At 33.8% G+C, this 12827-nt stretch overlaps 2 protein-coding genes across 2 annotated transcripts in view; one reads left to right on the top strand and one right to left on the bottom strand.

The window, feature by feature from the left end:
• EAH_00016990 (ubiquitin carboxyl-terminal hydrolase, putative) overlaps window positions 1-7317 on the top strand; it is a gene marked incomplete at both ends in the record, with an annotated part of 11702 nt that extends 4385 nt beyond the window's left edge. The window contains 12 exons of the mRNA XM_013397733.1: window positions 410-540; window positions 750-818; window positions 1303-1596; window positions 2049-2208; window positions 2555-2970; window positions 4236-4447; window positions 5091-5186; window positions 5336-5385; window positions 5788-5855; window positions 6312-6412; window positions 6820-6860; window positions 7118-7317. Of these exons, the coding sequence (XP_013253187.1) occupies window positions 410-540; window positions 750-818; window positions 1303-1596; window positions 2049-2208; window positions 2555-2970; window positions 4236-4447; window positions 5091-5186; window positions 5336-5385; window positions 5788-5855; window positions 6312-6412; window positions 6820-6860; window positions 7118-7317 (1838 nt within the window). The remainder of the gene's footprint in view (window positions 1-409; window positions 541-749; window positions 819-1302; window positions 1597-2048; window positions 2209-2554; window positions 2971-4235; window positions 4448-5090; window positions 5187-5335; window positions 5386-5787; window positions 5856-6311; window positions 6413-6819; window positions 6861-7117) is intronic.
• Window positions 7318-9026: 1709 nt separating this feature from the next.
• Window positions 9027-12264, bottom strand: EAH_00017000 (LCCL domain containing protein, related; the record flags this gene model as incomplete). Its single annotated transcript, XM_013397734.1, has 7 exons — window positions 9027-9073; window positions 9470-9532; window positions 9734-9820; window positions 10180-10762; window positions 11078-11127; window positions 11831-11938; window positions 12180-12264. The coding sequence occupies 7 exons, from the start codon at window positions 12262-12264 to the stop codon at window positions 9027-9029; spliced, it is 1023 nt and encodes a 340-aa protein (XP_013253188.1).
• Window positions 12265-12827: the final 563 nt, after the last annotated feature.

The raw sequence follows: 12827 nt of genomic DNA on the forward strand, positions 1-12827 counted from the left end.
ATATATATATATATATTCATGTGTATAGCTTGCATATGCACATACCCATACATTTACGTATATATTCGTATGCACGCAGGCATTTGTGTTTGTATATATATCTTTGTATATATACATATATATATATATATAATATATATATATATATATATGCGTATAGATAAATGTATGCCTTGAATGCGGTGAGATCTCTTCTTATAAACTCCACCTAATATCTGCATGTATATATATATTATTTGTTTTATTTGCTTTGTTTTATATATTTTCATTTATGTTTAATATCTGTTTTTATTTGTTGTTTGTGCGGTTGTAGTGATTATTTTTTAAATCTTTTTTCTTGCTTTGTCTATTTTGCATGCATTTGAGGGCTTTCGCTTCTTTTGTAATTTTTAATTCTATTTTAATGCAGACACCGAAGCACAAAGTATTAAGGATGTTACAGAAGCAAATGTCCTTCTCGTGTATAGACGCCCAGGAGAGATGTCTCCAGGGGCCCCGCAGTTATCGCAAGGCTTAAAACCATTCGCTCCTGGGGAGGAGGTAATTCATTTCTTTTATTTATTTATTTATTTATTTATTCTTTAGTTTATTTATTCTTTTGCTTATTTCTTTATATATGTATATGCATATATCTTTATATATGTGCATGTATATTTTAGTTATTTATTCATTTGCCTTTTTAATTTTATCTATTTAATTCATTTATTTATTTAGTTTATTTTATTTATTTTATTTTTGTTTTTGTGCAGTTGCGAGCGAAGACAGAGCGGAAAGTGACGACCATTTTTGTTTGGTTTTTGCCGTCGCGCATTGTGGAGGTAAATTAAGTAAATTAAATTAGTTAAATAAGTTATATTAAATAAATTAAACAAATTAAGTAATAAATTAAATTCATTAAATTAATTAGAAATAATAAATAAAACAAATTAAAACAGATAAACACATAGGATGGATGAAATATAAGAACAGATTTAATTAAATGAATTAAATGAATCAATAAACGGAAGTGTTAGGTAGATAAACCATTGCAACAAATAAATGCGTTAACTAACTAACTAAATAAATAAATAATAGAGCGAAGCATATGAAAAATCAATTAAAAAATAATAAACAGATAAAATAAATTAATACACAAATAAAGAAGAATATGAATTGAGAAGCACATCAAAAAATAATAAAAAGTTGTGCAAATAAATGATTAAAAGACAAGGAAAAGCACTTCATTTCCCTTCTTCTTGTCATCACCTTTACAGTGTATGTACACCTTTCTTTTTCGTTTTTGTTTGTTTGTTTGTTTGTTAGGAACTAGAGGGAGTAAACAAAGACAAACATAATTCTGCTCAGAGTTCGGGTATAGACGCCGCCTCCTCTCCAACAGGTGCAGCAGATGTTGATGAATTGCCTGCAGCAAGCAGCAGCAGCAGCAGCGGGAGAAGCAGCAGCAGCAGCAGCAGCGGGAGAAGCAGGAGCCGCAGCAGCAGACATTCATCAGGGGGGGGAGTTAATACACCAAATGGGTCTCAGCAATTAAAAGAAGCAGATAAAAACCAGCAAAGACCTGCAGCAGCAACGGAAGCAACAGCTAAGAAAAGAAGAGTAAAACTTCTTTCTCTTCTTCTTGTCTCTTTTTATGTTTATTTAAATCTTATGGATTATCATTATGACGCACTCCACATAAACTGCTGTTGCTGCTGTTCCTGCTGCTGCTGCTGTTCCTGCTGCTGCTGCTGTTCCTGCTGCTGCTGCTGTTGCTGCGGCTGCTGCTGCAGCTGCTACTACGGATGCTGCTGGGCAGACTTGTTTGCATTTGTTGTATTTATGGTATTGCTTATCTTATCTTCTTTAATTTGCTTTTCAGTTTGCTGCTGTCTTTGTTTTTATTCTTTATTTGTGTCTTTGTTTTTTCTTCTTGTTTGTTTGTTTTATTTGTCTTTCGTTCTGTCTTCTTTTGCTGTTTCTTTATTTTGTTGATTATTTCTTGCTCTTTCTCTTTTTTATTTATCTTTTTTTGAATTTATTTTCTTTTTTTCTGTCTTTGTTTGCTTCAGTCTGTTGGATTGCCGTTGAGTCTCGCTGCTACAAATTCTTTTGTTGTCTTCGTCGCCCCTCTAGTCAAATACCAGAACGGTAACACACTACAGCAGCAGCAACAGCAGCAGCAACAGCAGCAGCAGCAGTACTGTAGTAGTAGTGGGAGGAGTAGGAATAGTACGAGCAGCGCTAGCAGCAGCAGCAGCAAGATTAGCAGCAGCACTAACAGCAGCAGCAGCAGCATCAGCATCAGCATCAGCAACAGCAGAAAGGACATTGTGTTTTATTGCATGTATAGGGCCCCCTAATATCTTTGCTGAGATAATTTGATGTTTGTTTGTTCATTTGATTGCATTTCTTACCATCACCCCCCCAATTTACTTATTCAGTTTAATTAATGAATGAATTAATGTAATTGATTTATTAATTTTGTTTTCTTTTTTTGTTTTTTTTATAGAGACGCGAGTGCATGGTGCATGGATGCCAATCCTGCGAGTTATTTCTCCTTCAACAACCTGCGCAGATTTATATGCAGCTGTTGAAGCTGCTTTCTTCTGCAACACGAACAGCAGCAACAGCAGCAACAGCAGCAACAGCAGCACCAGAGGCAGCAGCAGCAGCAGCAGCAGTAGTAGTAGTAGTAGTTCTGGGGCTGATGAACAGGAAGATGGTTGTGGAATAGGGGGTTCATCTATAGGGGGCCCCTTAGGGGCCCCTATGGGGGCCTCATATGTAGGGGGGGGCCCCCAGGGGGGCCCCCATGGACTTCTTGGGGGCCCCCATAGTGGGTCCGATGGGGGGCCCCCTGGGGGCCCCTTCGGTGGAGAAGCGCAGCGATCGAAGATATCAGGTGTATTTACACAAGCTGTCGAAGCAATTAATAAAACATTTGGGCCTCATGAAGGCAGCAGCAGCAGCAGGAAATGGAAGTTGCAGGTGGTGAGTATATATAGTATAGATAAGAATAAATATGTTTATGTTTATTTATTTGTTTATTTATTTCTTTGTTTGTTTGTTTGTTTGCTTGCTTGCTTAGTTGTGTTTGTGTTATGAAGCATGCGCTTTCTTTTTTAGTGTGGATAGGAATAAATATATTATTTGTTTATTTCTTGAAATCTATCATTCTTTTTTAGTGTGGGTAAGATTATCTTTATTTATTTATTTAATTTAATTGATTTATTTAGTTAAATACATCTTTTCTTTTCAGTGGGGTTCTTGCAAATGCCGATGTACAGCTTTGTTAGTAATTTTGTTTTCTTAAGGATTCCTTTTAACTGCTTTTTCTTCTTGTATGCATGCATGCATGCATGCATGCAAGATTGTTTATATGGATATAATAATTAAAGGATATAATATATATAATGATTTATAGATGTTAGAATGCATAGAATGATTGAGGGACCCAATTGTTTAAAGTTATAATGAATAAATTATATAATGCAAATAATTTCTTTAGGTTGTTTGAATGCATATAATGACTAAATTATATAATGCATATAATGATTAAAGATTATTTAATTGGGTATAAAATGAATAAAAGGATATAATGAGTTATATTAATAGAGTATTTAGTAATATTTCTTAAATTATTTTCATACGTATATATATATATATATACATATATATATATATATATATTTATATATGCATGCATATATACATATGTATGTAAATAAAGTTAGATAGATTATTATATACTCTAATAAATACTCTATTATTAAATAAATAATAACATTTCTTAATTATTATTTATTTTCAGGCGTACCCGTTTGCTGCTGAAGACAGCGAACGAAGTGTATTAAGCCAAGGCGTTGCATTTTTAAGAGAAAAGTTAGGGGGGCAGCTGAGGCAATTGCCAGCAGATAGCAAACCGCTTTCTCAGTTTGTTAAGCCTCTTAAACACCAAATGGTATGCTTCATGCTTCTTCCTGCTGCTGCTGATGCTGGTCCTGATGCTGCTGATTGTGCTGCTGCTGTTGGTGCTGCTGATGATGCTGCTCATGCTGCTGCTGCTGCTGCTGATTGTGCTGCTGTTGCTACTGATGCTGATGGTGCTGCTACTGATGCTGATGGTGCTGCTGCTGCTGCTGATTGTGCTGCTTCTGATAGCGCTGCTGCTACCGCTGCTGTTGCTGCTCCTACTACTGTTGTTGCTGTGTATGTATATACACCGCATTGTTTGCATTTCTTTTTTGCTGCTGCAGATGGCGTTGGTTTATTTGGATATCTCTGGCCTTGATCAGCTACCAGGAATGATCAGCAGCAGCAGCAGCAGCAGCAGCAGCAGCGAGCAGCAAGGGACCCTTGTTAATGGAATTGTTTCTTTGGGTTCATTGCGTCAATCTCCTCGTCTTCATATCTCTGATTGTCTGCAACTTTTCGCAGAAAAAGAAATCCTTGACCAGGATAATATGTGGTGCGGCCTCTCTTCATTCAGACCTATATACATTTGCATATACATCTACATGCATGCATGCATGCATGCATGCACTATATACATATGCATATACATGTGCATGCATGCATGCATGCATGCAATATATTATATATATACATTTGCATGCACCATATACACTTACATTTGCATGCACTATATACATACGAATGCATGCATGCATCAATGCATGCATTATATGCAAATACATGTGCGCGCATACAATAAATACATACATATCTATATCTATATCTCTATATATATATAATGCGTAGAAGATATACAAATAAATAAATGTATGTTCGTTTATTCGCGGGTGCATGCGTTGATTTCAGTGTGTATTGATAGATAGGAATAGCTATAAATAAATCAGAATAATCAAACTAATTCATTGATTTATATTTATTAATTAATCTATTTATATATATATATTTAATTTATTTAATTTATTTGATTTATTTATTTAGTTTATTTATAATTTAATTAATTTTTGGTTATCGCTGTGTGGTTTATTAATCTTTTTATACGTAATTCATTTAATTATTCAATTTAACTAATTAATTAATCAATCAGTTTATTTATTTATTTATTTATTTAATTTATTTATTTATTTTAGGTATTGTAGTACTTGCCGCACTCACGTCCAAGCACAGAAGAAGTTGGATCTGTGGAGAATGCCTCGGGTGTTGGTTTTGCACTTAAAGCGTTTTCATAACTTAAGGTCAGTCTTTATTATAATAAAATACTTTATTTTATCTATTTTATCATCTTAATTTATTCTTAAAACACTTCATTATGTATATATATATATGCATATGGTTAAAAGATTATATATATATTATTTAAATAGTTTGAGTGTTGTGCGTACAGCCGCTGGAGCCGCTCGAAGATCAACACCCGCGTTTGCTTTCCTTATAAAAGTATGTCTCACAACAAATATATTTATTTAAATAATATATATATATATATAACATTAATTAATTCATTAACAGACATGCAATTAGTACACTTCAACGGCAATAAATAAATACAATAAACATATGCACGTAAAGGATATATTATATATATATTTTATATATATAATAAAATAAAGACGCATGAAGCAAATTAATGCAATAAACAAACTCGCCATCATACACCTAATAAATATATTTAATAATAAACAAATTCGTAGACATCCTTCAGAATGTGCAGTATTTTGTATTACATTTTCTTTCGCTGCTTTATGCATGCTTTTTGTGTGTATTTACACGATAAATTGATTATTTACATTCATTTTATTATAAATCTATTTTAATCTATTTGTTTTTCTTTTGCTGCAGCTGGAGAGTATCTAGACATGAGTCAGTTTATTCTACCAGGCGGCCTGCAGCAGCTACGCGAGGAAGACGTACGCTCAGCAGCAACTTTATTATTCATTTTATATAGTATTTCATTCATATATAATATTATATATTTATGTATTTATATATAATATTATATATAATATATTTGATGTTAGTATGTATATATATATATATATATAATACGCGTATTTGTTGGTGAGCTAACAGGGATATTAAAGCCAATGACGGCCTCTCAGCCAAACAGACACTGCAATGTGTGCTATATATATATATATATATTTATATATATATATATCTATCAATGCATGTACATATACATTTTTATACTTATATATACATGTCTATTATATATATATATATATATATATATATACATATCTATATGTGCACATATTTATTTGGGTACGGAGTCTTTGCGTTATCTGTATTCTGGCGTGCTGGTTTTGTTTCTGTTTTCTTTTAATTGTTTTTTTGCATTGTTAATTGGGGTGTACGTACAGCCTTCATTTACACCGGAGTACGAACTTATTGCAGTCAACGTGCATTCTGGAGAACTCGGCGGGGGCCATTACTACGCATACACCAAAATCAGAGGACAGTGGTATGCATGCATGCTTGCATCCAAATAGTATAATATGCATGCATGCGAATATGCATGCATGCATGCATTAGATTAGGCAGCAGCCAGTTTATTTAACAAAATGTAAACTGTAACAGGGTTTTGTTAGGTTGCTGCTGTTGTTGCTGCCGTTGCTGTTGCTGCTGCTGCATTTTGGTTTGTTGTCTCTGTGCGTACACCTGGCGGCTGCAGCGGGGCCACCTGCACGGAGAAAAATAAATTTAATTAATTTCACGAGCAGAGAACACACTGTTAATTTGCTGGCAATCCAACTTAATGAAGACCCCTTGTTTTGTTGTTTTGTTTCGTTTATTTATTTATTTATGTTGATATATATTTAATTTATCTTTTTTCCTTTTGTTTGGGTTTGCTTGGGTTTGTTTGCTTAGGTACGAATTCAATGATTCGTGTGTAACTGCAGTTCCCGAAGGTAAGAATACCCTTTCATCTCTCTGATGCTGCAGCAGCAACAGCAGCAGCAGCAGCAGCAACAGCAGCAGCATTCGCAGCAGCACTACCTGAAACACGAACGTGTGTAGAAAGAGCAGCAGCCGCAGCTTCTGCTACAGCTGCGCGCGTGCCAGCATCACATGAAGCATCAACAGCAAGAACAGCAGCAACAGCAGCAGCAGCAGCAGCAGCAGCATGAGATGGGGTGTATATTTGTCGTTTGTTTGTTTGCTGCAGACAAGTGCCACTCAGCTGACGCATATATGTTAACCTATGAACTTCGCTCCAGCCGAGAGGAATCACAGCGGCGATTAGCGGCAGTACAGGTCCCGGGCAGAGCTGCTGCTGCTGCTGCTGCTGGCGCACAGCAGCAGCAACAGCAGCAACAGCAGCAGCAACAGCAGCAGCATCCCCCTGTACGCTCGTGGGTGATGTAGGAAGCTTTGCAGCCTCATTAGGTTTGTTTTGTTTTGTTTTGTTTTGTTTTGAGTTAAAAGAGCAGCAACACCAGCAGCACAGCAGCTGATGCGCTCAGGTGTCTGTACACCACAAACTCAAAACACTCCGCAGCAGCAAGCGGAGAGCAAACCCTCAATTTTTAAAACCTTTTATAGAATGGTGTGTCGGTTGATTTGTATTTCATTACTTGCATTTATCTGCATTTAACTGCTTTATCTGTATATTCTTCTGATTAGCGGATTTGCATGCATGCACTTGTCTGATTATTTTTGTCTATTTTCTGTAATTCTTCTTTTTCTGTTTGTTTTATGTGCATCGACTTGTTTGGATCTATTTGTTTGTAGTTATTCATTCTGATTTATTTGTTTTAGTTTATTTATAAGAATATTTATACAAATAAATAAATAAAAACAAATAGACTACAATAAATAAATAAATAGAAACAAATAAACTTAAACAAATCGAATAATAGATAAATAAATGCAAGAGGATTTGTAAGAGGGCCCTCATGGGCAGTCAGAGGAGTTTGCCTCTGTCTGTTTGTTTATATATGTTTTGCTGTAATTCATGTTTGTTTATGAATGTATATTTCGCTTTAATTTTTTTTGTTTATTTAGTTGCTGCTGTTGCTGTTTATATACTTCTAAAGTTCGAGGGAAGCTGCGTGCATTTGTATTTGCTGTTCTTTTTGTCTTTGCTGCTGCTGCTGTTGCTGCTGCTGCTGCTGCTGCTGCTGTTTGTGTTTAAAAGAGAAAGAACGTAGATATCCTTTGCTCTTCACAGATACAACTCCGTTTGCTTCTGCTCCTTTAAATACTTCCTGCGGGCCCTCAGCCCTCAATTCTGCTTGACCCCCTTGGCTTGTCTGCATGCAGTAAATTTATTAGAAAGAAATATATCGAAGTAAAAAACATTTCAATATAATTCAATTCCATACATATTCAGTAAATAAAAATAAAATAACTTCCTTAAAATCATTAAGTTTATTCAATTCAAATAATTAAACAGACGATAAAAATTATTTAGTTAAAATAATTTAATTAGAACAATTAAATAAATTAAATATTTAATTGTGTAATAATGAATAGATCGAAATCATTCAATAGCAAAATTAAATTAAATTGATTTAATTCAATTAACTAAAATATTTAATTAGATATAATTAATTAAATAGTAATTAATGAAATTGAATTAATTAATTATTAACAGACTGAATTAATTATTTCTTAATAAAGAGAAGTTGTTAGAAACTCACCAAGGCCCCTGCATGCACAGCAGCGCGACAGACGGAAGAGAGGGGGCTGTAAACACCTGAAGAATTTTTTAAATGTATTTGTTTATCGCTGGCTTTTAATTTATTTTTTTAATTTCATTTGCTCCAATTCATTTACTGCTGACATAACACCGAATATATGTAATATAATATATAATATAGTAATATAATATAAAAAATATAATATAATATAATAAACAGAGAAACCGGCATTTTAATGCATGCGGCTGACATAAAAAGAGAAGAAAAAATAGAGATGAGGACAATGATACTCAAATGCATGCAGTTCATATGAAAGAGAAGAAAAGAGAATTAAAGTAATTAAAAGAGACAGCACTTGAATGCATGCATGCATGCATTTGAAATAGAAGAAAAGAAGAAGAAAATAAAATAATTTTAACTGGGTTTCCATCACTATTTACCTGTGCCGTAGACAACGGCCTCGGATGCGGCGAGACAGCCTGAAAAAACAAATAAATTAAAATAATGGATGCAAAATTAAAATAAAATAAAAATAAAAAGAATTCTCTACTAATTTTGTTGAAATCCTGAAAAAATAAGATACACCCAAGTGGATTTAAAATATTAGAGAAGCAAAGAAAGACAGAAACAGAAACAGACAGAAAGAGAGAAGGTATATACATATACGCATATATATATATATATATGTACACTATATATAAATGCATATATATATATATAGGAAGGACAAAGAAAAGAAGGCAAAGAGAGAAAGAAAGACAAAGCCAGAGACACATACAAAGAAAGAGAGACAGAGAAAGGAAAGAAAGAGATTAAAAAAACAAAAAGAAACAAAGAGAAACAAAAAGAAAGAGAGTAGCAGCGGCACTCATTACCAAGTGGGCATGATATCATCATCAAATCCCCCGTCTTCATTTGCATTACAAAAGATCCATCACCTGAACAAACAACAAAAATACAAAAAGAATGAAACGCATGCATGCATGCATGCATGCATGCAAGATAAGCATTATTAGGGTTTTGTTCGTTTGTTTGTTTGTTTGCTTGTTTGTTCGTTCGTTTGTTTGTTTGTTTGTTTGTTTGTTTGTTTGTTTGTTTGTTTGTTTGTTTGTTTGTTTGTTTTTTTTCTTCTTTCTTACTGTAGCAACTCAGCTGTTTAAAGGGAGGAGCAGGAAGAACAGAGAAAGACCGAATCTGAGGCTGCAGCTCCGCACTGCTAATTACGCCTGAGGTGTACAACCAGCGTAATAATATTCAAGCTGCTTTAAGTTTTTGCTAATAACATTGCTATTATTATTATTGTTATTGTTATTGTTGTTATTATTATTATCGGCGGCAGTGAAACAGGGTGAGGCATTATAATTATAATTATAATTACAATTATTGCATTGATTATTATTTCATTGTTATTACTGCTATCGTTGTTGTTATGTTAAATACTAATACTAATAATAATCATAATAATTATAATAATAACGATATTCATAAGAATTATTATTATAATCGTGATAATAATTATTAAAAAACATAGTAATAATAATAATAATTATAATAATAACTATAATTTTTAATGATAATACCTTACCATGTTTCCCTGTAGCTGATGCGTAGCTGTTGAGCCCGTTGTGCAGTACGAGGAGTGCAAACCCGCCTTCGATGTTTGTTAGAGCGCCGCTGTGGAGTGCAGCGAGACAAACTGAAGAGTCTGCTGTATATACATGATTTCCTTTTAATATTATTTTCTTCGCTTTATGACAGTCGCTCGGACACAACACCAAAAAACTTTCGCCAGAAAAACCCCGAAATGCTGGAAGTAATCCGCTGTCACTGCATGCAAGTTGAATCGAACGCATTGCAACCTGCTGCTGGTGCTGCTGCTGTTGCTGCTGCTGTTGCTGCTGCTGTTGCTGCTGCTGCAGCAGGAAGGGCTCCTGAGGAGAGCAAGGAGATAGACAGACGCGGCCGTCGACTGTTCTACGCTCACCGCCAGGTGTGGGGCCTGTTGCTGTTGCTGCTGCTGCTGCTGCTGCTGCTGCTTCTGGTGGTTGAGTAGAAAGATAAAGCACTTCATCAGGAGACAAAACGTAATTAAATATCTGCAGGCTGTCTATAGACCCCACAAAATAATCCGCGTCCGCTGATGCCGCACGCCCGACCACAATATTGTTCTGAACGCAACATAAATGAAGATATTCATATGCTGAGATATATAAACAGAAGTATGTAAGAATATATTAATATCTATACATATACATGCATATATTGTATGGGCATTACATATATATTACAAAATAAATAAGTAAACATATATATATATATATATATCTACTTAGGTAGATAGATAGATATACAATATGCATATATATATACATATAATATATAAATATATATATATATATATTTATTATATATATATGACTTGCCTTGATGTTGAACTCGAACTGGGTTTTTTCTTTGGTGGTGATTTGCCCGTTGAAATAAACTGCGATTTGTTTGTCGACGGAGAAAAAAGAAACCGCCAAGTGAAACTTTTCTGAAAACGCACAACACAAATAAATAAATAAATAAATAAATAAATAAATAAATAAATAAATAAACATGAACATGCACAAAGACGCAAACAAACAAGCAAACAAACAAACACAAGCAAAACCCAACAAATAAAACAAATACGAAAAACCACATCAAACGCAAGCAAACAAATACAAACAAATACAAACAACAAATACATAAAACAAACACAGGCGAACATAACCCAGAACAGACAAACAAACACAAAAAACAGAAAGAAAGAGAAACGCCTACCATCTAACTGAGGGATAATGCCGGTGTTTATTGTGTTAGGGTTGCAATTATTCTGAAATATTATTTCTCCGTCTTCAGTTAAAGACAGAAGAAAACCCCCGCAACCAATATGCGAGATAATTGTCCGTTGTTTCTTCTCTCCCCCTGATATAGTAGAAAATATATTTTTAATTAGATTATATTGTGTGATTATTATTATAAGTGTGAGTATAAATATTATTGTTATTGTCTTATTATATAAAGATGAAGGCATTAATAACAATGGAAAATAGACAATTGTAAAAAAAGAATATATTTTATTTGAAGAAAAATATATAAAAAACCGTATACAACTAACGTCAAACAACAGAAAGCAAACAGCAGAAAACAAACAACATAACAACAAACAACAAACAACAAACAACAAACACTAAAAAAGGATGAAGCCTGACCTTTAACAGTTGCGTTAATTGCAAAAGTGAAATCTGTAAATCCATTGATGTTTTCTGATCCGGGTAATTCGCGCAAATAAACGAAGTCGCCGCTTTTTCCTCTAAATCCTAAAAATATACAAATTCAAATGCATGCAAATAGAAGAAATGCATGCAAATGATATCTGCATGCACACAAATTAAAATGAATGCAAATCAAACGAAGTGCATGCGAAAAATCAATCTTCATGCATGTCAATTAGATGAAATAATGCATGCAACTAATAATATCCGCATGCAAGTAAATTAAACTGCATGCAGATAAACTCAACTGCATGCAAACAAAACACTTTCTTTTTCTTTCACTCACCAGCAAAGTCAGGGGGTGGCGCCCATTGAAATTTCGAAGAAATTGCGGGGCTTTGAGGGTGTTGAGGGTTTGTTAGCTGCTGCATCCTAAACGGCGTTGCTAAGGAAGAAGAAAGCAATTAAATAGCATAATGCTAGATGGAAATAAATAATATAGGTATAATATAAGGCTACATAATATACTTATTTATTTATTATTATTCTTTTGTTGTTTTATGTAATATTACTCTTCAGGGATTAGTGTTGAAGAGGCAACAAACTTGAACTGGTAAATATTATGCAATCAATGGCGGCTTTGCTCAACTTGCTACAACTTAGGTGATTATACATATAATATATATATATATATATATATTTATATATATAAGTATATATCTATTTATGTATGTATAACAACAAAAACAATAATAATAATAATAACAAACCTCTTAGAGCAGACTCTCCTGCGTATTTAGCTGCTGCCTTCGCCTTCCTCTCCTTCGTCTCTTTTTCCGCTCGGGCCTCCACGTCGTTTGTAACGCGCGTTACTAAAACTGAAAAAGAAATTAAATAAAAAGAAAAAGAATGAGTAAATAAAGAAAATGCAGAAATTAAATCAAGAACGAGAAAAGAAATATAAACAAAATCTTGTAATAGAAAGAAGAAGAAA

The sequence above is a fragment of the Eimeria acervulina genome, genomic scaffold (genome assembly GCF_000499425.1).
Source record: "Eimeria acervulina Houghton genomic scaffold, Eah_scaff107, whole genome shotgun sequence".
NCBI classification, from domain to species: domain Eukaryota; phylum Apicomplexa; class Conoidasida; order Eucoccidiorida; family Eimeriidae; genus Eimeria; species Eimeria acervulina.